Source organism: Hydra vulgaris, chromosome 09 (assembly GCF_038396675.1).
Source record: "Hydra vulgaris chromosome 09, alternate assembly HydraT2T_AEP".
Taxonomy (NCBI): Eukaryota; Metazoa; Cnidaria; class Hydrozoa; order Anthoathecata; family Hydridae; genus Hydra; species Hydra vulgaris.
Window position 1 is genome coordinate 35,370,029 of NC_088928.1, and position 27,951 is coordinate 35,397,979.

General features: G+C 27.6%; 1 protein-coding gene across 1 annotated transcript; it reads left to right on the plus strand.

The window, feature by feature from the left end:
* Positions 1–546: 546 nt before the first annotated feature.
* Positions 547–23,267, plus strand: LOC100215175 (syntaxin-5). Its single transcript, XM_065805523.1, has 9 exons — positions 547–842; positions 5,387–5,460; positions 11,452–11,507; positions 11,586–11,656; positions 16,530–16,571; positions 16,645–16,719; positions 22,499–22,555; positions 22,649–22,950; positions 23,051–23,267. The coding sequence occupies exons 1-9, from the start codon at positions 648–650 to the stop codon at positions 23,208–23,210; spliced, it is 1,032 nt and encodes a 343-aa protein (XP_065661595.1). The 5' UTR covers positions 547–647; the 3' UTR covers positions 23,211–23,267.
* The last annotated feature ends 4,684 nt before the right edge of the window (positions 23,268–27,951 follow it).

Sequence of the window (27,951 nt, forward strand, 5' to 3'; positions counted from 1 at the left end):
CATGTTAATATATACGTAACTTAGATTATATATTTAGTTATAATTATTTTATAGAATTAAAATAATTATAACTAAGTATATAATTTAAAGTCTTTACGATTCTTTATTTTAAATGGTTTGGTTAAACGGTTAAACAGTGTATCCCATGTATAAATGTTCACATACACTTGTACACACACACACACGCACACACACACACACACACACACACACACACACACACACACACACACACACACACACACACACACACACACACACACACACACACACACATACTCACACATACACACGCGCACACACATACGTATATATGTATACATAATTTAAAAACTCTCAGTTCTATACCGAAACCCTCATGTTTTACCTATTTTCAGTCAATGTATCTAAACAGTAAAAAAATTATTTATTCAGTTTTTACTTTTGTTAATAAAACAATAAACAAAGTTGTATTTTTAGATGTCAAATTATAAGAATATATATATATATATATATATATATATATATATATATATATATATATATATATATATATATATATATATATATATATATATATATATATATAGACATATTTTAGGCACTATGAATAGCAAATTATACACTTCATCAACAGGACTAAAATAGAAAAAATATAGAGTAAACCAATGAGCACTGTCAGGCGTCGTACAAAATCTGTTAGTAAAGAAGAAAAATATTTATATACACCAAATTATTCATCTCGAGACTACAAGGATACAGTTGAAAATTACAGTGTATCCAATATTGATTCAGTTGACATGTCATGTAGAGATAGAACTGTGGAGTTTTTATCAGCTGTGAAATCATTGCAGTCACGACAGGTTTGTATGATTTTCTTTTTATAAACATCTAAATAGTTTTATTATATTAAAAAGGTGAAATTTTTCCAAACTTTTTTCTGTTAAAAGTTTCATTGAAACCTGCATTTTAATATAAAGATAACCAAACACCCTTCAAGAAAGAAAAGGAAAAAAAATATTTTAACTAAAAGATATTTTTTAACTAAATGATATTTTTTAACTAAAAGATATTTTTAAACTAAAAGATATTTTTTAACTAAAAGATATTTTAACTAAAAGATATTTTAAAAAGATATTTTTTTAAAATCAATCATAAGAATTTTTTTTTTTAATTTTTTAATGACTGATAAAAGTATTAAGTATATGTTTATTGTTCTATGAAGGCTAGCAATTGAAGTCAGAGAGACTACTTATCTCATTTTACTACAGAAGCAGCTTGACTTTTTTGCAATTTAAAAATGTACAGTAAGTTTTTGTAACTTATTTATCAGAGTATAAATAAGACTATTATCAGAGAACAAAGCAACTTGTGGTTTTAGTTAGACAAGCTCTGATTTATCTTTAAGTTTATAATCTATACAAGAACTATTTTATGTAATCTATGAAGAACCTTCATCAATATTATGTTAAGAACAAAACTTGTTTTCAACATTTCTGTATAGCATCCTTTTGACACAAAGCACAATTCTTTCTAGCAAAACACATAGAAACTCAATTATTAATAATTAATATGTTTTAGTATTTGATCTTTGTTTGGTCTCATTGTTTTAAATGTTAAGATTAAGAGATTACAAAATAAAGATTTAATTACTTTAATATTTTAAATGTGCAAAAATAAGTCAAAAGTTTTGCTTTTTGTCTTTGAAAAAAGATTAATTTGGAAAGAAAAAAATATTTAAGAAAATTATTTTTGTCAAACATTAGCTTATGTCATTTAGCAGGAATTGGAAGCATAGGTTGACCACGAGAAAGCCAGAAATCTTAAAAAAAGACAGAGCAGATATTTTATTTTCACTTGAAAATTTTATATGAAAATAAAATGAGGGATAATGAGGATTTGACAGGGCAACTACACAATTGCAATGAAGCTGTTTTAATAACAATCTTGCTTGTTTGCAAGAAGTGAAAGTAAAAGAAGTAAAAATTCAGTATTATGGTTTTTAGGCTGGCTGGTAGTCAGGTTTCCCTAATTATTTGGAGCTCTCAGGTAAACTGATTTCATTAACAACTGTAAAATATTAGAGTACTAACAGTGTCGTGTTACGTATGGATGTTCATACTTTTGGTGTGCATTATTGAAGCCACGTTTGGACCCTTTTAATACGAGTTTATTAGGGCAATTACTTAGACTATTAAATAGTGTACTAAGTACTACCTGTGCTTTGAGTCAATTTCTTTAACCGATTTAAAAATGACTAAAGTATCAAAAACTATTAAACGCAAAAAAATATTGTCATCACCAAGTTCTCTAATTCTATCATTCACTAATATTCCTGGTCTTTGAAGTAACATTTCTGTTGAGTCTTATCTCTTGCAAAGTTCTTCAGACCTACTTGCTCTTTGTGAGGCTAATTTGAGTTCAGCTGTCTTATCTTGTTATTTTAGTGTTGATAGTTATCTTACTCTAATTCATTCATTCAAACCTAGTTTCCCAATTTTTGTTGGGAAACTAGGTTTGAATCCACAGACTATTTCTTTATGTGCTTTCGTTTAGCATCGTTTCACTTTATCGCCTTTCTCTATATTCTATAGTGCTCTCTTCATCTCAAGACTGCACTTTTTTTGATATTATTTCTGTTTTTGGTTTAGAGCTTTAATGCTCATCACACTGAATGGTTTGGTTCTAGTCTTAGTGACTCTGTAGGTGTTAAGGCCCACAACTTTTTCTCTACTCAACTTATGTCTTGATTCTGTGTTTTATGTCTTGATTCAGTCAGTGCTCGGTTTCTCCATATTTACCCTTAGGTGCTTCTGATTACAGTTCAATTTCTCTAAACTATTGTCTCATTCTTCTTTATCATCAGAATAGGGGATTGATTGTACCTCTTATAAACACCTTAAAGCTGGCTGGGTCTCTCTCGCTGATTTTCTTCCTGATGGCCCTTGAATTGAAATCTTTCATCTTTATGCTGACAAATGTGCTTCTTCGGTAATTTATTGGACTCAGACTGGCATAGAATCTTTTTTTCCCTCTCAATAATTCTAAGTCAAGCCTTACTTTTTTCTATAGTTTTCCTTTCATGTGCAGCTGCAATTTCCAATTGTTACCATTGCTTCCATATCTGTTGCCAAAACAATTCTCCAGAAAACAGATGTCTGTTTACTATTGCTAGAAACCATTGTAAAAAGGTTTGTCTAATGCCAAAGCCTGCTAATCTCAGGTCACAAAATCTTGTATTTAATCCCAAAAATTAGGCTCTAGGGACTTATGGAGAATCTTTAACTGTATCTATAATGAGGGTAAATTTGTTATTCCACCTCTCTTGAATGGTTCAGATTTTATTACCTCACCTAAAGACAAAGCTGAATTGTTGGCTAAGAACTTTTTATAAATCTCATCTCTTATTCCACTAATCACATCCTACATGATATAGTCGACAGACAGGTTGATCCATTGCTTGACATTCTTGTCACTCTAGCTTTTGTATCTAAAGTGATTTTCTGCTTAGACTTGTGTTCAGCTTTCTCCCAGAAATTTTCTCAACTAAGTTGACATGGTTCGTTGATGATACTACCATTTATGTTTTGGTAAGATAAAACTCAATATTGTGTGATCTGCAAAAAGCTTTATGGAGAAGAAGTAAAAAAGTATAAATCTGAGTTTGCAAATTGGAAATTTGCAACATTGATTACAGTTGGCAAATATACAACGCAACATAATGTGTTGTATATTTGCCAGGTAGCTTTAATATAGTTAAAATTGCTATTGTAAAAGTCATTCAGAATAAAATCTGAATATAAATAAGTTAACAAATAAAACCCTTACCTTTTTGTTGTTTTCTGTCCTTTTAGATGCTGGATATTAATAAAATTGTGTTAATAAAAAGACACCCACTTTACTCTTGTGATGGGGTGGAATGGGTAGCAAAAACATTTTTATCTTTTATTGTTAGTCCTATAAGAATGTTATTCATAGTCCTATGAGAAGCAACACAGTAAATTGTTACGATTTTCTTGTAGAGTAATAAATGTTGTTTCCTAAATTTCAGGTCTTTAGTTACATTTTTTTTTGCAAACTTAATGTCTCAAAAAAATTTTTTTTTCTACAGTAGACCCTATCTTCTTTGTATCAAAAATTAAACAGATTAGTATCAATGTTTATATTATATCAATACCAAAAAATAAAGATATAAGTATAATATTTAATATTTTATATTTGTATAAATATAAAAATATTTAATAGTATAATATTGTTTCAATATATAATTTACTTGTTTGTTTTTTATAAATAATATTTTTATAGTTCTTGTAGATAATATTTTTAAAGTAATTGTTTATATAAATTGGTTTAACAACTAAAAAATAAATCCTGTTTTGTTTTTATATAAAAAAACTGATCATTTATATAGTTTATAAAAAGTTCAATTTAAGAACATGCACATTTTTAAATTTAATGGAAGGTTTAACTCTTAATATAGCTAACTGGAAAGTCGCAAATAGTTTGTGAGCTCATACAAATTTGTGAATTATTCAAGCCATAAATGCTACATTTATTAATCACTGTAAATCTGTAAAATTAATAAAAGAAAGAAACTCTTCATTTTTAACTAGAAATTATTTGATTGTGTTATTTTGAATAGATCTTTGGCAGTGGTACTTCATTCACAAAAGGGTAATATTTTGAATAAATATTACTTTATATAATATACCTTAAGGCTAACATTTATTTACTGCACAAAAGGTTAATATTTTGAAATTCATAAGTTTTTTCATCCATTTTCCAGATGACATTGGCATTATTTGAACTTGGAAAGGAAGGAATAAAATTTGAAATAATTTTTGTGAATATAGCGACAAATTACAATTAACTGTGCCAGTAAAAACATGGATTCATCCAACTGTAATATATATAGATTTTTTGGTTTCATTAATTTCATTTAACTGTAGTATTTGATAAAGAAACATCTTTTACCGCTTCTTCTCAAGTAATGACCTAACAATTTCTTTGGTTGTACATGGAAGTATAACTTCTTCAGCCTAGATGCGAGCTTCTTTTTTTATTATATAAGAAACCTTATAATACATATTGGATGCATCTTCTATATTCATTTTGTTAATGAAAAAGCTCTCTCAAAATAGTTACTTTTTGATATTTGAAAAATCAAATTTTAATAATAATAATAATAAAAAGCTGTCTTACAAAATAGATACTTTTTGATATTTGATCTCACTAAAAAGCATTTGATCTTTTGTATAACAACATTAGTAGTATTTTTTATTGGGTCATCCTTTTAGTAGAAAATGTTTTGAGTAAAGAACTTTGTTGTAGTGAAATAATATTTCTCTTTCTTTTGTTTGTTCTTTTTTCAGAATATATGTTTCTTTGCATATAATAATTTTTTTAGGTTAATGGATACAAACTAAATCAAAGACAAAATGGTCGAGTAGTTAATCCAAGTCAGTTTACTCTTTTGTCAAGGTACTTTTTGAAAATTTTTAAATTTATTTTCTATTCTATAGTAAATATAGATAACAGCATATTAGAAAGATTTTTCTAGCAAGCAATAAAGTATGTTGTTGTTGTAAAAGTTACAGATTTTTGCTGTTGTTATATTGAAGAAGGAATGTATGCAACAACAGTATGTTGTTGTGCATGAGAAAATTATTAGTTGCATAATATTCTAATTGCAATCAATTGCAAAGACCCAATTGAGCCGGAATAAATTGATAAATACTGCAATAATACATGTAAGAAATTGTTAGACATGATTAGTTCAATATTTCAGCTTTCATTTACAAAGTTTTAGCACATTCTGGCAAAATCATCATTAGTTAACCAGTTACACTTGGTTTAATAAGAAATCAACTAATAAAGATCAATTTTAAAAATTGAGAGAATTTCTCTTGAATAGTCTGATGTTTTAATGTTTTTTATGAATTAAAGTTTTCAAAATTTTAAATTTTAGTATTTTTATTGATTATATATTTATTTAATTTGTCATTAAAAAATTATTTTTTATAAGTTAAATAAGATTTTCAAATTTATTTGTAAATTATAACAGAAGTAGTATAGTTGTAGTAAGTAATCAGGGCCGGGGACCCAGCTTAATATGGAGCTTTTTATGAACCTGGTCCCTGCAAAGTTATCAATTTTAGAAAGGTTTGATAACCAGGGCTAGAAAAATTTATAATAAATTATATATTATAAATTTATGCATATTTACAATTTATTAAATACTGGTATATATATATGGATAAAAACTTATGTTTACAATTTATTTATATGGTAGCATATAAGATCTTTACATATTTATACAAACTTTAATTTGAGAAAGTTGACAATTTTGGAGCACCATAAATAAATATTTTTTAACCGAAGTTTAAATATGAATACCTTTATGATTTGATTAATACATACAGACAACCTACTTTCGACATTTGACTTTATTTGATTGAGCTGTTATTGGAAATAAATTTGGTTTATTTCAAAGCATCATTTTATTCTGATCAAGGCAACCAAGTTCATATATTGAAATACTTTGATTTCTTTGAAATAATTTTTGATTGCAATTACTTTTATCCTCATGACCTAGCAATTTAAACAATTCATTCAAAACGTCAGGAACTACTAAAACAACAGGACGTGAAACTCTTATTTCATGTAGTTTTGATGACAGGGCTGATGAAAAAAAAGAAAAGCGAAACACTTCTATTATTAAACAATAATATAATAAACAATAGAAATATAATTTTAAAAATTTATGGCTCAATTATTTATCACTATTTTCAAACAAAAATTAAATTGTGTTAATGAAGTTTAAAAAATAAAACAACTTTTTACAAAGAATCTGTAAATAACTCTAATTTAGCTGTAAATAATCATTTTTAAAGACACTGTTAATTAACTAATCATTATTTATCATATATTATATTCATACCATAATCATAAATATATAATTATAAATAAATTTTAAATCAAATAAATAAGTAAAACCATAAATACATTTCAAAACTTTATTAATTAGATCACCAACAAAAACTAAAAGAACAGACCTCTAAGTATTGAGTTTCTTTCTTTTTCTGTCCTCTATGTTTAATGAAACAATATCAGATGTATCATCAGGGGTCGTAACACCTTTCAAGAAACAGTTTGTTATTATTGAGATAACTTTTGTAATATCTATACCGTCCGTTTCTAAATCAAATGGTAATGTTGAATGCAAGAATAAAAATAATTTCTTCAAGTAAAGAACACATTGAAAACATTTCTTATACTTTAGAACGCTGTTAAACAGTAAATAACAAAAACAAATAAACTGGAAAAGAGTATCACCAGAATAATGCAATTTACCACGTGAAACATAATCTGTAAATTCAGAACTATCAGACTGTGATGTTGTTCTATCAAGTATACGCTGCAGATCGATCTTGTGCTGTACATAATCAGCCATATAAAAAAGGGCAGCACTCTCCTGATCGTTAATAGATTCATTGTCTGCATTAATTAAACATTCTAAACAAATAATATCCTCTTCCATTAGATCCATTGTGCCACAGTCTGAATGAATGCGTGAACAATAAATGTCAGTTTCATCCAAAGAAACTAGTTTGCTGAATAATTTTAACCGCTGAAAGTGCAAACTGTTCAATACTTGCTCTGCTGAGATAAAATAATTTCCACCGCTTAGTTGTCTACAGATACGCAAAAAATTTACAAAAAGATAAAACCAAACAAATTGAGTTAAACCTAGTATTAAATTATAGTTAAAACAGCAACTGTCGAATAAAAACCTATTGTTAAACTTATGTATGTTAAAAATGAATACTTTTAAATAAATAAATGAGAGAAATATTTGATTTTTAGATTTTAAATCTACAATATTTTCTTAACTATAAGTAACACAAAAATACCTGTAGATGCCGAATTCACCTTCAAAACAAATTATTTGAAAAATACCAAGAAGAACATATCTTCTGAAAGCAGCTTTTTTATTATTTCTACCAATCCTTGTAGGGTGTTAACTAAAGCGTGTTTTGTTTCTGGTGTAAAAGTATTATGACGCTTAAATCCCTTTCCCTCTGATATCTTAGAAGCTGCATCAGCAAAGGCTAAAATTTCTTTAAATCTAAAGTCATCGAGTGTCTGGAAAGGAGGCCAATTGGTATCATTAAGTAAAACATCACAACTTTTCCTTTTTACATTTAGCATATTTTATAATGAAACAATTGGTGCCAAAAAACAGGCAGTGTTCTCAAAATTAGCTAATCTCGAAGCTGTAAAGGTTTTTTCATTAAATACAGCAAACATGTTTGCGACATTTTGTCTATCAATCAAACTAGGGTACACTGACTTGCGTGAAAGCTTTGTAGTTTTGGCAACACACAATTTCTGTCTGTTATATAATTGAACAATGTGAGACCAATCACCAGAGACAGGTTGATTATTAATTTTTAAAGTGATTGTTTGTGTTTCTTCCGTAAATCAATTATTTCTTATGCTTTTGTGTGAACTGGTTTTCACTTTTACTATAACACCTTGCCATGGAAAACTCTTATTAACAACAAAACTTTGGTAAACACTTTGATTTGTGGGATGGATAAGATAAGAGACACAATAGTTCTCCTCCTGCATCAATTATTTGTTTATTTATGTTTTTGATCAAATTGTGAAGAAAATGTACTGACAGTTTGAATATTGGTACAGTTCTCCAAACAAAAGAAGGTTTACCAAACATAGCTTTAATCATAAAGACTAATAATGTTTTTGCAATTTTAGTTGGATTGTCCTCATTATATCCAATGAGGTGTCCTCCTCTGAAACTAACACTTGGTTTAATATACATCTCATCAAAGAAAAGGCAGCTTCACTTTTCAGTACTATTAAAATTTTCAAAAGCATTTTTGATTGTAACATTGCACTCTTTTTCATTTCCAACTTCTCTAACTCTTCCTAAATTTGAAATTTAGAAAGAGTTAGAGATTTCTTAAATGTCGATAACAACATCTGGAGGACAAATACAGTTCAAGTGCACGGCGTATACATAAAGTAGAAAAGCGATGACCATTCGGAGAATAGTGGTGAGGTGTAGTTGTTCAATGAGGAAAGAAATTTCTTCAGAAGCATCACTGTAAGTATTTTCAAATTGACTAATCAAACTTAATACCTCATCTTTTATTTCAGGACTAGAGGTACAAACTCTTTTAACAATAACTTCAAGCTGTGACCACCAAGTAAGACAATGTGAAAAACTGAGCAGGTCATAGCAGTTAACTTTTGTATGCCAACAATAAATATTAACTAGGCATGAATGACAATTGATTTCAACAGAAAATATTGTTTCGAGCAGACATGATTGAGAAACATCAAACAATATGACTTTTAAATTTTCAATGAATCCAAAGTATTGAGGATATCTAAAATAGATAACAAGTAAACTTTAAATCAAAACAAACAAATATCATAAAACAAGGAAAAAATCATTTATGTTACCTTTCTTTTATTTCAGACTTTTATTTCAACATCAAAATTCTAAATCTAAAACAAATCTAATTAAATCAATTTGATTGAAATCATCCATTTCATCAGGTATTGCATTTCGTGATTTCAAGAAATGTTATTTATATTTGTAGATCTTGGTTGTGTTGAGGCTGTTTGGCGCACCATTGTAGATGTGTATCCAGGAAAAATAGATGGGGGACCGATAGGAACCTAAAAAAAAGATATTAATAAAATTAGTTATTGTATTGCAATGACTAATTTTAATAAATTCATAAAATAATTTTAATAAATCTTACAATTTGTAAGATTTGTTAATAAAAATAACTTAAAGAATGCTTACCTCAAACTTTGATCAAGAAGGCTTGCGCATTTTGCAGCCTGGTGGCCAGTGTTTTTTACACACACCCATATTTGAAGTTACTTTTTCAAACACATTTGGAATAGATGACAACCAATATTGTAACTTTTGTGGGTCACTTGGAAACATGTAAACATGAAGCTTTTCTTCTGAAGTTGATGTTGAATAATTTGTGGTACAATTAACTATTAAACATTTTCTTGGCATGATTACAACTAATAATAGTAACACCATTATTATTTATTATAAATATGACATTTTGTAACATTTAATAGATTCATAACTTAAAATAAATTACTTAAATTACAAACTACTTAATACAATTTTTTAATTTTGCTACTTTAAAAAATCAGAAAAATCCAGATTTTTCAATAAAACTAACAACCTTTTTCAAAAAAACCAAAAGTTTTTTTTTTGAAAAATGTTGTAAATATCTCCCATATTTCTATTGCATTAATCTATACTTTATCAGTACGATACTGTTAAAAAATATATACATTATATGTGTAATATAAATTTGTATCTCATTATAATCTAAATTGTGAATATAATTAGATTAATGTAAGTTTTTCATGACTTCTTTGTTAAATCAAACTAGCATCACCATTTACGATCGGCCCTGTCGTCAATGTAGCATCAATTTGAAGTTTCGCGTCCCATTATTTTAGTAGTCCCTGCAAAACTTATTATAGACATAAAATTACCTGGGCAAAATAAAATTCTACAAATAGTAAGTTGTACAAAAGCTATTATGTTCTTTTATTTTATTAATTAAAAATCAGGTATTATTTAATTAAAAAAAGTATTATTTATGAGATTTATGATTGTAACTTCTGTAGTTTCTAAGTTTCCAAGAAATGCAAAATTTCCAAGAAATACAAAAGTTCTCAAGTAATGCAAAGGTTCTCAAGAAGTGCTAAATTTTCAAGAAATGCAAAAGTTTTTAAGAAATACAAAGGTTTCCAAGATATATAAAAGTTTTTCTGAAAATTCGGTTCAAAAAGAAAAAAGCACTTTTTGTCTTTTTGAGCCTTATGAGCCGTGAAGTTTGTTTAAAATCTTTTCCAATAACAGCTAAGGGTATCAAGACACTAGATTTGCATGCAAACTCAATGAAACTCAATGTATTTGTTTACCAATTTTTTTTTTGTCTATTTTATATATTATATTTCTTTATAATAGTTTATATGTTTATGCTGGATATATATTAAAAAAAAGATTAGGTTTTAAGTATAATTGCCTTTCCTTTTTATTTTTTTATTTTTTTTTCTCTCGCTGCAAAATCATCTTAAAAGTTATTAAACCTCCTTATATCCTTATCTTATCTCTTTATCTCCTTATCTCTTTGCACTACAAACTTAATTTGCAACTTAAAATCTTAAACTTAAAGTAAAAGTTATTTTTCTGATTGATAGTTATCTTTATGACTTTTTTTTTCATTTGTACCTTATAGTTATTTCATTGGTACCTTATAATTATTTCATTGGTACCTTATAATTATTTATTGGTACCTTATAGTTATTTATTGGTATCTTATAATTATTTATTGGTACCTTATAGTTATTTCATTGGTACCTTATAATTATTTCATTGATACCTTATAATTATTTCAGGCAAATCAGTCAAGATATTGGCAATACATTTAGCAAACTTGAAAAGTTAGCAATTCGTAAGTTTTTATCATAAAAATTTAAAGCCTCTAACATATATAACCTTTTATTACTCAATATTGAATTATATTTTTTAGTTGCAAAGCAGAAATCTTTGTTTAATGATAAACCAGTGGAAATTCAAGAGCTTACTTACATTATAAAACAGGTGTTAAATCTTTTTATTTATAAAAATTGATAAGTATTATTTCTAGTTATATCTACCTTTAGTTTTACTACTTCTCAAAGATTGCAAACAAACTCTTCATTTAATAATTTGATACAAGAAGATGGAAACTTTTAATTATATATATATGTATATATATATACAAAAATATATGTATATATAATTGTCATTCCTAATAACTAATTATATTTTTACTATATTTTCCATAAATTAAGTTTGTACGATTTTTATTATCTTGTGTAATTCTATGTATCTTATAATTTTTATTATCTTATTATGATTTTTTATAACTTTACATTACATTAACTTTACATTACATTTTTTAAATTAGAGTTTATTTTGAAAACATAGATGCACCATATTTGTAAAAACCAAACAAGATTTTTTGGAGAGAATCAAAATTTTTGCTATTTACTATTCTACAGGTGACTTGTAACTGATTTTACCTAATTTACCTAATACCTAATTTTGAAATTTCTAAAATCGTAGATTAAGACGATTTTAATTTTCAACTGATAACTTTTGATTTTTCATAATTACATCTAATTAAAACATAAACTAGTAATTTTCAAACATACTAAAATTTCGATTGAATGAATTTTCAATCTTCTGTATTTCCAACCTACTTGTTTTTTGATTGACTTTATAACTATGTCTTTACCAGTATGCTTTTTGTATATTTTTTGTTGATTTGAATCAGAGCTAAATTTAGTCAGCCGTATAAACAGATGAAAAAGTAAGGAAATTATTTTCTTACTTTTAATGGTTGTATTTTTTTCTCCATGAATACATTACAATCTTAACAAAAAAAATCTTTTAAAGAAAGGTTTAGGCATTAGGAAGTTTTTTTATTAACACTTAATAATAAATGCATATCAATAAAGCTAAAATTATAGTTTTAGTCAAAGCTTGCCTTCTCACTTTTTTGAAGTTTTTTTTGTTCTTGGAGTCTGTATAATATATACTGCAATCTGAAAACTGGGTAATTTATTTCAAGTGCTTTTAATTCATAACATTTCTGTATATGACGTCATTGTTGATTTATTTTTTGAAGATTTTTTTTTACCACAATCAGCAAATCATTTTTGCATAATTTTTTACTAAAACCCACAAAATTGTGGGTTTTAGCAAAAAATTATACAAACATGTAAAAATACTTGTAAAAAAAAGTACAAATATTTAGTAAAAAATTATACAAACCAAATATATTATTTTTAATTGTGATTAAAAATAATATATTTGGTTTTGAGATTTCAGTAGCATAACTTGTTTTTGAGGTTTTGAGATTTCAGTAGCATAACTTGTTTTTGAGGTTTTGAGATTTTAGTAGCATAACTTGTTTTTAACAATTGTAAGTATAAATCTTTATCTAGATTTTTATATAAAAAAGTAAACTTTCACATCTTAATGAAATATATATTATTTGTCTGTTTAAGAATATATTGTATCAATTATATATATATTATTATCTTCTTGAAGTTTTCAATTAAAAAATTGCAATGTTTATGGATGAAAATAGAAAAAAGGTTATTGTGTAAGGTCAATGTTCAACTCTTACTTTGATTAAAAGTTTTTTGTTTCTAATATGTTAATTATTATTTGCACCTATCCCTATTTAAGTCAGTCAGTATATGTACTCTCGACTATGACTACCTAAATAAACTACAGCAACAATATAATGTAATGTAACATTTATAGTTAAATAAAATAGTTTCCAATGGAAGATTCGAATCCGCTACTTAGACAGCCACGTCTCTATATTAAAGCAATAGTACATCCGTTACATTACACTAATATGTTATCTATATGAAAAAGTTAATGTCTTTAAACATATTTTATAGAATCAACAAATAATGCTTTTTTTTAAAAAAAACAAAGCAATTATATTAATCTATGTATTTTCATAAAATATTTTTCTTTATCTTTTATGAAAGATCTTTTATAAAAGATATATAAATTTAAAAATAATCCTAACCATTGACAAACCAAGTATATTGTTTTACTTCTAATTGTATTATGAATATTTTTTAGAATTTAGTAAAAAATTATACAAATAAATATAATTTTCTGATTGTCCGACAAAAAATATTTTGATATCTTAAAAAAAAAATTTACAAAAACGTCATATATGGAAACTATCATAAATTAAACACATAATATACTAAATAAACTATTCAGTATACAGATTGGCGCATATATTTTAAAGACTCATTGAAGCAAGAAAAAATGGAGAAGGCGAGCTTCAACTAAAACAACAATTTTAGTATTATTAATATATTCCATATATTACTTTTCAATATTACAATTTAATTGGTTAATAATAATTTCAAACACCGCAAAACATACATATATACATTTTATCTTGAAACATGTGTACATTTTTTTCAAAGTACTGTATTTTTCAAACCAATTTGCGACTGTTGTAAAGGACCTCTGTGCAAACACAATTGTTGTAAAGGACCTCTGTGCAAACACAATATTCATCAAAAACTGCTTAGTCATTAGTTTTATAACTTTTGTAATCTTGGATATCTCTTTACATGTTTTTGAAGAATTTTTTAAAGGACTACCTAAACATTCTTTTTATTAAATTTACTTTTTCTGAAATCATAATATAATTATAATACTATTATTTACATTCTTTGTCTCAAGAGACAAGAAAAAGTTATTTTTGTATGACTTTGAACTCGTTTTAATGTAAGTTAAAGGACAACTGGGCCAGGGTTTCCACATCTTATAAATTCTTTAAATAATCTTTAAACAGCTATAAGAAATTTAAAATTTGGTTTTCCTCTTTAATTATATAATTCTTATTTTTGTGTTGTGTTTGGGCTGAATGCTTTTTTCCTAATGTATTTTGCTGAAAAGACATAGAAAATAGCTGTTGTTCTACAAAAATTTTGTTTCTGTGACTGAAACCACAATGCTTTAAAATGTGTGTGTTTTAAAAACAGTTCTTAATTATTATTGAATAACAAACATTCTTCTAGAATATTCCTGAACTGCTCAAATTGTCTAGAAGGTCACAGAGTTTTTCAGAATGTTCTAGAACTTTCAAGAAACTACCAAAACTTTCTAGAGTGTTCTTCAAATGCCCAAAAGTCATCATTCAACAAATAAATTGATCTAAAATTTTAGTTCATATTATTGGTAAATAAAGGAACATCAAATTGTATTTGAAGTACAGTTATTTAATTTGAATGGTATCAAAAGGTTGCTTATATCAAACAGATGCATTTTGGAATGTGTGTGGACAGTTGGAAAAACAAGATCCAAAAAAGTATAATGTGGTAGTAAGTTGTAAAATATTGAAAAGGCCTAGAATGCTTACATAAGCATGACATATTGGTGTATGAAGAGATATGTAGTTCAGTTTAGTTCATGTATAATTTATCGAATTATGTGGTTTATACTCTGTGTAAAGCAACGTGTCTTGTCTTCAAATTTGTATAGTTATATGATTTTAGCTATCTTCTTACTCTGTAAGGGGATCACCCATCTTTAGGAGAAAACAGCATATTCAACAACAAGGAAAATATTTAAAAATAAGAGTTTTGCAAGTGCAGTTGAGGAGAGGAGGCCAAACTTTCTGACTTTATTTATATTTAATTTTAATTTATATTTAAGATATACTTTTTAAGATATCTTTTCTAACTTCTTTCAGAAAGATCAGCTGTACTTCTACAATAATGTGGTCAGTCTTTTCAAAGCTATTGATATCACATGTAACCCAAGTAAATGGTGTCTTATTTATAGACAGTTCATTCTGGAGCCTCTAAATCTGTCCATTCTGATGGCTTGCACTTTTAAAGTCTTAAAGAAAACTAAAACAGATGAAGGGTCATTGCAGACTTAAATTGTGTCATTCTTCATGGGGCTTTACCACTGTTTCACAAAGTTTTTTCTTTACCTTTGGGATAGCCACGATATTAAGGCGCCATCTCAGAAAGGACTAGCCACAGTAGACCAAGTTCTTTGTTGGCAAGGACAATGTAAAGTGAAAACCACTTACAGAACCTCAAAAAGTGCTTATTCTACCATTGCTCATCAAGTTAGGTCACATTAAGCAATTCATCACTGCTATTAAAAAGGAGACATAAAGAAAACAATGACTCCTAATCAACAGAGTTACTTCTTAGCCCGAACCTCTAGTTACATCAACAGAGTTACTTTTTAGTCCAAATCTCTAGTTACCGCTTGTATTTTGTTAAAGAATTTCTCAAGATTTGAAGATAATATAAAGACTGATCAACAGTTTTTCTACATTTTTCTATCATTAATTAATTTTTAAAAAAGAAATTTATATCAGCCAGAGATATATTTGTCCTACTGGTTCTTAATCAACTTTATGATATAGATAAAAATTTAAAAAAATTACAGAATAATTATAAAGCCAAGACTGAAGTCTGATTAAAATACTCTAGACAAAATATTAAGAATATTAATAATAAAAAGGATGCAAAAATAATAGTTATTTCATAATTAATAATGGCATATTTAAAATGTGAAAAAGATTAAAATGAAGCTACAAAATTTAAAAGATAAGTAATAAAATTTAAAAGATAGTAAAAAGATAAAGGAAAAAAAAATTATGTATCTTTTAAAACACATGACATTGAACATGAGCAACTTTAAATTTGTGCTACCACTAAATCCCTAACTTGAATTTAAAGTTATAATTTACTTTCTTTAGTTTTAAAAGATCTTAAGAGTTACTGTGTTGATTGTTTTATGAATCACAGATAATTATCTTTAATAAAGAATAACTTTTTTATTTATTTTGAAGTAAGCATAAATATTTTAAGCAAAATGTTTTAAGCATAAATGTTTTAATTAATGTTAGTTGATATTTTAGGATATTAATCACCTCAACCAACAAATTGCTAGCCTTCAACAGGTATTTTTTTTTTAAGTTAAAAATTCCGTATATATGTAAAAATGTTTTAAATAATTATTTTTCATTGTTTTAGATAGCGCAAAACAAAGATTCCTCATCTAGTAAAAATGTAAAAACACACTCACACACTGTGGTCATGTCACTTCAAGTAATGATGCTATTAATTTTATCATTCAAATTTTAGTTTTATGTTAAGTTTTAGGCCATTTATATATATATATATATATATATATATATATATATATATATATATATATATATATATATATATATATATACATATACATATACATATACATATATATATATATATATATATATATATATATATATATATATATATATATATATATATATATATATATATATATATATATATATATATATATATATATATATATATATATATATATATATATATATTGGGTTCACTTGATAAGTTTATAATATGCAAAAACAAAGATTTTGCTCATCGTTTGTATTTATTTGTTTTTTTATTTATTGTTTACAATAAAATAATCACACTTTTAGCAAAATAGAAGATTATTTTGAAGATTATGCAGTATATTTTCTTTTTTTTATTAAATTAGATTTTTCCTATACTTTTTAAACACTTATATTGTTTACTATAAAATATTCATTCAACAAAAACAAGCTGAAATAAAAAGTCTTTTAGTATTTCTGTTTTTTTTTAATTTTAAATTCTTCAAAGTATCCTTTTTTCGCTTTTATAACAGCAGCACATACTCTGTGTATCCTTATAATCAATTTCGGCAATGTTTCAGTTGATATTGGATTCCAGCATGTTTTTATAAATACCCAAAGGAGTTTTTGATTGGTTGGTTGCATTTTTCTCACATTTCTAACTAATCATACAACAACTTGATCGGGTTTAAACCATGCGACTAAGGAGGCCATTCCATATATTTAAGTTCTTTTTGTTTTTCTCTGGCTGCGATACAATTATGGCAGAATTTAGAAGTGTATTTAGGATCTTTATCCTGTTGAAAAACAAATCTGAAACCCACAATTCTTTTTCCACATGGAAATGCTTATTTTGACAATACTGTGGTATTATTTTTTATCCATATGCCCTCAATTCCATATTTCCAGCCCAGCATCCCCAGGTCATGACTGACCCTCCAAGCTTGAATGTTGGTATCATGAATTTTTTTATCATGCGATCTCCAAATAACCAATGAACATATTGTCGACGATTTCCTTTTGAACTGATTTCGAAGATAATTTCAAAGTTTTGATCTTTGATTCATCTATGAACAAGACTTGAGACCATTGTTGAATTATCCAATTTTTATGTATTTTTGACCATCTCAGTCTCTTAGCTTTGTAGTAATGGTTTTTTAGCAGCAGTGCATCCTTTCAAACTGTTTTCAAATGCTGGTGTTTCCGCATCGAATTAGATTCTAGGCAATTTTCAAGACCAGTTCGACTGCAATTTTTTTTACTTTAAACACAGATAAATATGTCTTTGTGATTCAGCGTTGCTCTAGGCCCCCCTAAATAATGACCACTCTGATTAAAGCCAGTTTCAAGCTTTCTTTGCAACATGCATTTAATTCATGACTGCACTTCAAGAAACATTGGTTTTTGAAGCACTATCAACTCTTTTTACCCATTTTCATTCAATCAAAAATAAAATACTATTCTTTTCTTCAAATTTTAATACTCAAAATTCTTCAAATTATTTCAATGTGCAAAAGAATTATTTTATAAATGTTACAATATTTAACACTAACAATGTTTTGATTACCTTTCTGCATAAGAATACTATAAAACATGACAGTGAAAAAAAAGGCAATCAAAATATCTCCAATTATAACAGGAAAAAGTATACCCAAAGTATTCTTTATTGTAATGATAAACATATACTTTGTGTTCACAAATAGGTGTATGAGTATCTTTATAATCAAAATGTCATAATAAATGCTTAAAATTAATATGACGCTAGTTTTGAATGGAAGGAGTAGGGACCTGAGACCCGAACTCGGATCCAGGTAGTTGTTTTGGATATTAGTCAAATTTAAATATTCGGGTAATTACCCAAAAGTTATAAAATTCCCTTTTCTTTTTAAATCGGGTAATACCTGATTGTTTTTAACACCCGATACTTGATACCCATATAATACCTGTAAAAATACCAGAAGAAGTAAAAATACCAAAACAATTTAACTCAGTTCATTTATCACATTGAATTACAAATAACAAAAAAAATTGAAATATGAATATTTGTACTGATGGAGTTCAAGTTTCAAGATTAGCAAAAAATTAAAAGTAGCTTGGCCATTTTAAATCTGAAATTTTATCCAGTAATTTACTGTTCTCTTTCATGAACACTAGCTGCTCTATTTTGCTAACACTTAAATTTGTTCTTCTTACAGTGCAAATGCTCCCTGCACTTGAAAACACTCTTTCAGAAGAAGCAGATAAGGGTGGGATAGCCAGAATCTACCTAGCAAGCCTTGTAAGCATAGGGTATTTGCCTGCATTGACCCTCTAAAAGTCCAAAATGTCCACTGTTTTCTTGGCTGGTGCATCACCAAGGTATTTGTCTACCTCCTTTATTACATTTTCTTTTGCAACTGATTTCCCTCTTTGGTGCATACATGTTGCTCCATACCTTTGTGTGTGATGATTGTCCAACAAAGTAGCCATCAAACTGTCAGCATCCAAAAAGTCCGTGGCCTCTATGTTTTGGGATGAGGTTTCAGGTGGTGTGGATTGCAGTGTGGGGTTAAAATTCTAATGATGGTTTTGACTTTGCTAATCTCAGATTCGTCTGGCATCAATTTTTTCAATTCTGAGCCAGATGTGTCACCATCAGGTCCAACTATTTGCTCCATAGCTGAAAGAAGCGCAATTTTTTGATTCCAGCTGGGCTAAGTCTGAATTCCAGCACGTCGGACAGTTCTGTACCAACTTAGTTGTTGTCATTTTAAAGTTCTTTGCTTTGTTGACAAGATCGATTGTCCTCTTCCCTGAGTTGTGAAAATAGTTTACCAATCCTGTCATCTTTTTGTGAAGTTGATTCCATTGTGGACATATGTACATTTTCTTTTCTTTGTCTTTTGCAGCTAGTGAACCCATGACAATCAAGTGGATCTTGTGGTCGACGCACCACATGTTGGTATCAATGTCACTATTTGTTTTTGATCCCTTTTAAATGTTTGCAGCGCCGTCTGTAACAATGGTGATCCACCAATGGTAGTCCTCTGGAAAATACTTCATTGCAAAAAGGAATCTTCTCAGGTGGAAATTTTGTCCAGGTAGTGTCCTGTCAAACTTATGTAAGAATGATTTGTTTTGGCGCCCCAGATATCTGATGTTAAGGCAATTCCTTCAAGTCCATCTTTTTCTGCATTTAATAAGTCAATAATTGTTTTTTTCATAAACTTATAGATTTTTGGAATTGCTCTGCAACTCAGTGTATGTGCTGAAATTTCATTGTATTGGCCTAAGGTAGCACTTTTGAGCATGCGAATGAATGCTTTAGCTTCCACTACTGAAAATGGTTTCATCTCTTCTACCACCCACCTAGGGATGTCTGTGATCAGCCTTACTCGATTATTACTATCCTCATCCCAGACCTTTTTAATCTGGACTTTCCTCTTCTCCAGTTCTTCTCTTGGCTTTTTGGTGGGTGGTTGCTGTGGTTCAGTAGGTCCAATTAGTGATTGCGATTCAGAATCGTCAGAATTAACCTCAAAAGTCATTAGCCCTCATTCTATCTGCATCTTTTCTTTCCAATTCTGTGTACAGATCTGCATGTTTTCCTTTGAGGTGTTTGCGCAAAACACATGTACATCCCTGCGTTGCTGTAAATTCTTTATGACACTCTTTGCAGGAGGCTTTGTCATCAGACAAAGAAAAGAAAAAAATATATATTACCCGAATTTTTTAAAAAATTATCCGATTAGCGGGTAGTTCCATATTTCGGTTAGTTCCGATGATGGCGTATTAAAATCAGGTGGCATATTAAAATATGCTACCCAATTTAACTACTTGACTAGTAAAAAAAGAGAAAGTCTTAAAAAAATGAATATATGAATAAAATAAGAAGATAGTTAAGAGAAGGCCCTAAAACTTTAAAACTATGGGCTTCTCTTTATTTTATAAAATAGGCATAAATAAAAATATAAAAACATATATATATACATATTTATATATATATATATATATATATATATATATATATATATATATATATATATATATATATATATATATATATATATATATATATATATATATTATGGCTGAAAATAGGCATAAAATAAATGGATATATGAAAATAAAATTTATATACGTACATACATAAATACATACGTACATACATACATATATAATTTTATAGGAAAGATTTGAAATAGTCATAATTAAATTAATAAAAAGAAGACTTTAAAATAGTCATAAAAAAGTTTAAAAAAGTATATAAAACTATTTTACATATTTTAAAGAAATGTTACGGAAAAAAGCATGTGATACCTGATTATATTACCTGACTAGCGAGTAGTTCCGAAGTACGGGTAACAAAAGCAAGTAGCGCATTAAATAAAACAGCAATAAATTGAAAAAAAGAAATTTTTACTTTTATATTTAAGAGGTGATAGCACAATGTTTAAAAAAAACTGTTAAGAATTGAGTATTAATTCCATCTATTCCATATAAGTATCAATTTTTAGCTAATTAAAAGTTATTACTTACATAGAGTGGGTGGAACTAATAAATAGAAATAAAAGTGATATTAAAAGAATTGAAATTTAGCTAAATTTAAAAAAATGCAATAAAAAAAAAAACGAAAAAATTAACGAAAATACCCGTTTGCGCAAAAATTTCGGTTCGAGGATCGGGTAATTTTATTACCCGAATTATCGGGTAATTTTATTACCTGATATATCCGATTATTGGATAATTTTATTACCCGATTTTCGAGTACTTCTACGGGTAATATTCGGGTAGTTTAAATCGGGTAATACCCGATCCAAAGGCTTGGATATCGGGTAACTTAAGTTATTAAAATTACCCGTCAACGGGTACCCACGGGTATTCGGGTCGGTTTTCGCTCCTTAGAAAGGAGCTTCAATTCTTGAAGATTTTTTACATAGACTTAAAAAATGAAGCAAGTGAACCCAAACTTTATATATATGTGTGCGTATGTATATTTATATATATATATATATATATATATATATATATATATATATATATATATATATATATATATATATATATATATATATATACATATACATATATATATACATATATATATATATATATATATACACACATATATATATACACATATATATACACACATATATATATACATATACATACACACATATATATACATACATATACATGTACATACACACATATATATACATACATATACACACATATATATATACACATATATATATATATATATATATATATATATATATATATATATATATATATACACATATATACAGGGTGTCTGCCAGATCAAGGAAATTAGGGAAAAGTTAGGGAATTCAGATATCTGCAAAAAATTCAGGGGATAATCAGGGAAATTGGGTTAAATTTTGGAAAAGTCAGTAGAAATTAGGGGAAATGGCTCTTCATCAAACTTTTACAACTTAAGTAAGTTTTATATTGTACACGTATTATAAAATTTTATTCGACAGACAGTTTTATGAACTTCTCTTCATACTTTAATGTGGGTTGTATTAATGTTTACATTTTTGCAATTAAAGAGGATTTTTCCAAAAGAATCTAAGTCTAGTTTTTCTAAAAAACTAGTGGATCTTGGAAAAATCAGGGAAATCCACCTTAAAATATTGGCAGACACCCTGTATATATATACACACATTTACATATATATGAATATATAGAGTGAGAGAATTTATATATCATCTTAGAGTAAGTTAGCAAATATGTCAAAAGATTTTAAACATGTGCTAGAGGTCCGCACTGAAGTAGGTTGTTTATTTAATATTCGTATTTTTATTATATTTTTATATATCGCATTTTCATATTTTATATAAAATTTTTGAGTATTTTTGTTTCAGAATATGAAACAACAGAAAAACCGTCGTGAGCAATTTTCGCAAGGCGCTCTTACTGACAATATGCACATTTCAGAACTTAGCGGAAGTTCTCTTTTAAACCGACCTTTAGGAAATAATGAAGCGGTCGCGCTTGATATGGGGCCACTTCTTAGTCAGCACAAACAAGATAACGATCTTAATGATGAATACATTAAAAGTCGTGCAACAGCGATGGAAAGTATTGAGTCTACAATTGTTGAACTTGGTGGAATATTTCAGCAGTTAGCACATCTTGTCAGCGAGCAAGAAGAACAAATTAAAAGGTCAACAATGTTTCAATTTTAAATATCGAATTAGTTTTATTTTCCGGCTTTTTTTTAAGTTTCCATTATAATTAATAAATTTTGTTTCAATTTATTAAAGGATTGACAGCAACGTGGAAGACACAGAAATGAATGTTGAAGCGGCACATAGTGAACTTTTGAAGTATTTTCAATCAATATCTTCGAACAGGTGGCTCATCATAAAGATTTTCTTTGTGCTTATTGTTTTTTTTGTAGTATTTGTTCTCTTCATGGCATAGAAAGTAAATATTCTTATAAATTATTTTCGCTAAAATAATGCTAGATTTTTTTTAAAATGTTTTTTATACTTTACTAATTATAATAAAATTACGAGTTATAATTATAATAATTTAGCATAATGAATCCTGATTAAAATATGTACACTAATACCGTACCAGTACTAATATCGGATATAATATTTACACATATATAATAACATATATATAATGTTAGATTATTTAAAAAAATAAAACTTAGTGATTGTACTTAAGGTTTCATGCCTTTCGGCAATCGATTGCCATATTTATTCTTTAAATCAAGAAAAAGTTTTTTTTTGATTTAAAGATTTAAAGGCATGAAACTTGAGGTACCATCACAAAGTTGTATTTTTTAAAATAATCTAATATTATATATATATATATATATATATATATAAATATATATATATATATATATATATATATATATATATATATATATATATATATATATATATATATATATATATATATATATATATATATATATATATATATATATATATATATATATATATATATATATATATATATATATATATATATATATATATATATATATATATATATATATATATGTTTATGTGTGTGTGAATTACGTTATAATGTTTTAAATATTTTAAAACAAACTTAAACTACTTATAGTAACTGAATCTTGAGCATTAAAAAATTTGAACAATTAAAGTTTAAAATGTTACGTAAATTAAGAATTCGCAAAAACTATACTCTAAATTTTCGCGTTGAATAAAATGTCTTTCATGAAAAAAGCAGGAAAAGCGTAGGATAAGCGTAGTATTACCCAAAATTATATTACTAAAACTAAGTTCTTGTTTATCGATCCAACTTACACTGTTTTCTATGCAAATGTTTACAACCATCAATTAACGTTTTAAATATTATTTGTTAAAATTTTATACCATTTTCCAGCTTTTGTCGACTTTTTCTATTTTGATGTTGGAAAAAATTAATTTTTGCTCGGACAAAAAAATTAATTTATATCTTTTGTAATTTTAAAAGAAAGTTATGACAAAATAAAATATTTTTAGGCACAGTTGCTTTTGCAAACATTTAAAAACTTTAAATGAAGCATTTCATAAGTTATGTACAAATAATTATAAATTAATTCTAAAAAGTAATCGTAATTGTCACGAAGTGTTAACAAGGTATTAAATAATAGAGCCATTTCTAGTGTGACCGTTGTCCCATTTTTGCCCAGGCGAGCGCAGCACAAAGCGTAACTAAATTAAAAATTTTTATTCAGTTCTCCTACGTAGTAACCGAGACAATTAATCTAACCATTGCCTATTTGACGAAAAAATGTGTTGAAAGAAATTTGAATAAATTAAATGTAAAAAAAACCTAATTTAATTTACTTTGACAATCCATGCCGAAGAATGTTATACAGAGGTGATAAACTTTTGGTGTTTTTGTAATTATAAAAACAAGTTCGGATGTTCTTTGCATAGTATGTCAGATAAATGTGTTATATTTGTAGTTTTATCTCCTATTTTAATAATGTAGGGTAATTTTTTGTCACTATTTTATGTTGGAAATGCTTTGAAATATTATCAAGAGCAAGAAATCAAGATCAGATTCAGGATAAATGGAGAAATCAAGTTCAGGATGGATGGAGAAATCAAGTTCAGGATGAATGGAGAAATCGCTTACTTATACTTCTATATATTAGAAAAATCGAAAAAGATTAAGATTTAAAAAAACGCTAGTGATAAGAATCGAACCGAGGCTTTTTGCTTTGAAACACTGCGTGCATACCATTTAGCTACTCAGACATATTCTCTATCGAAAGTTTTAAAACTATATAGTAAGTAAACGACTTATCAAAACAGAAATAAGTGCTACGGATCAAAGATCTTAAAGAGAGGTTGTCGCAATGCAATTTTCAAGTGAAAATAAAACTTTAAAACTTGATATATGTTTTAATATGTTTTAGCATTAAGTTATTTGAAGTTTGCGTTAGTTATATGTTTGCATACACTTTCGTTGACTTTTCTTATAAAAAAAAAAAAGGTGCTGAAACTCTTTCTCACTATTACCTCGGTTAAAATGGCTGCTAAGAGTAAGATGTACAATACTATGATTCATTCAACAGATGTCAGGAGCCATTTGATTATTTTAGACAATTCAATTCTTGCAACCAATTGGCGTTTTTGTCGTCAAATGACCACGTGCCCATCAGTCGAGAAAGTGCATTCCGATGGTACTAAAGTTGCAGTCGCAGCACATGTACTTTCGCACTAAAGAAGCATAATTTTATTTTCCATCTTGTAACTTTTAAAAAGGTTTTGTCCGAGAGACGAGTTGGAGGAGTCATGATTAAAGTAAAGAAAAATATTGTAATTAAGCTGAGGAATAATAACTGGGTATCTGAATCAGAAACTCAAATAAATTTACGAAGGTTGTGTTTAATGTTTTTAGAAATTCTGTTGGTGATTAAGTAATTATTAAAATTATTACCAATAAGATTTTCTTTCGCATACCAAGTTACCTTTTACCAAGTAAATATTGTTCAATTGTTATATTACGATTAATGGTTTAAAATTTGAAAATAAACAAGTGAATTAATTTTAAATGTATCAAATGATGGTTACCCGTCATTTAATAATGCTACGTACTGATAAAATGTAGCCACCATTAAAGCTTTGTATTTGGTGGCTCTCAGAATCGCCAGAGCCAAGAAACCTCACACCGTTGCCAAAAATCTATTGTTGCCAGCAACCAAAAACATTTTTAAGTTATGCTTGTAGTAAAATATGTCAACAAACTGAATTTCCTTGTCTAATAACACCGTCAGTAGAAAAATTGATGACATGTCTGCTGATATTCTTAAGCAAGAAATTCAGCAAATGAAATCTGCTTCCCTTGAAGTATTTAGCATCTAACTTGTTGAATCAACAGATGTGGCTTACAGGTTTACGTGAGGTATATGAATGAAGGCTAATTCAAAGATGAGTTTCTTTTTAATAAATCACTCTAAACTACAACTAACGGGTGATGCGGAAGTTATCGGACAAAATAAAAACGTCAATAACTTATTTATAAATAAAAAAACAAACTACTATTATATTTTTTTAAATAAAGCATTTATCTTTTAATAAAAATATATTATTTTTTATATGAAAAAACACCACCATCTGCAATTGATCTCAATTTTGCTCTGACGCCTTTCATATGCGACTGTAAAAAGTTTAAATCAATTTCTTGTAGTTTTAGTTTAATGCGATCAATCAAAACTTGCTCTGTTGAAGCTTGCCAATCTCCCTCTTAAACCTTATGTGCCAAATGTCCCCAAAAATTTTCAATTGGTCGTGCTTGAGGCACATTCGGGGGATTGGATTCTTTATCAACGTAATAGACATATTGGTCCATCCAATTTAAAGAATCTTTAGAATAATGAGAACTTGCTTAATCTGGCCAAAATAAATAGTTAAAGTCTCCATGATACTTGTGAATAAATGGAAGAAGTCGTTTTTCTGAACATTCATTAATATAGATTGATGAATTGATCGCTACAGCCTTGGAAGTGCGAAACAATGGCTCGGACATACCACGGTCAGATATGGCTATCCGCATTAATAATTTTTTTGGAAATTTCTCTTTTCCTATAAAACGAGCACTTTCTGAGCATGTCTTTTTGTTGTTTGTGTAATATCCAGAATTTCTAGGCATGTTGTCCCCTGCAAAACAAAAGTATTTTTCGTCATCGATGACGAGAAGCGATTTTGTGTTATAGAGTTGATTAACTAGTTTCCTGCTTCTTTTCTTTGCCTTAATTTGTTGTTCTATAGTGTATTTTGGAGTCTTTTCACGTTTTCTATATTTAATATTCATTTTATTTTAAACTGACGACCAATTGTCGATTGATTTACACCGAATTTAATACCTATTTTTCTCTGACTGACCCCTTTTCGATTGTTGACAAGTCTCGTTAATTCGGCTTTCTTTTCTCTAGTCCAGGATGTCGGACGACCAGGGTGCTTTCTATCAGAAAACGATTGAACAGTTTCAAGTCTTTTTAGGTTATCATATATTGTACTTCGAGCTAATCCTTCCTTTTCAAAATGATTTACGATTTCTTTTTTTTTATATTAGGTTTATTTACAAAAAACATTTTTTGTCGCTTTCGAAAAGGTTCTCGTTCAGCTGCATTTAACCTTATTTTAAATAATTGTGTTTCAAATAATAAAGTTTGTATTTTATAGAACGTTTATGTCTACGCATAAAACCACAAAAACTAATTATTATGCTCAAATAATGAAATTAGGATTTGTCCGATAACTTCCGCATCACCCGTTATTACACACGATGTATTTGATACAGTTGGATCTTTTTTTCAAAATAATGACATTCCTTAAGAAAATGTTTGTGTTGTTTACACAGACGGGGCTTCGGTAATGCTAGAACTTTTCGTCTGGATTTTTACGTCTGGTAATGAATGCATCACCGAATATCATTAGAACTCATTGTATGATTTATCGAATAATGTTAGCAACAATTACATTGTCGCACGAATTTGAACAAATACTGAAAAACGTTGTAAGTGCCTTGATTTTTGTAAAAGTTAGTGCTCTAAATAGCCGCCTGTTTTCAAAATTTCGCTGTGAATTGGATGCATCTAATAATGTTTTGTTATTTCACGCTAATATGAGGTGGTTGTCCAGAGACAAAGCTCCAAAGCTAAAGGTAACATGCTAGATTTGTCAGA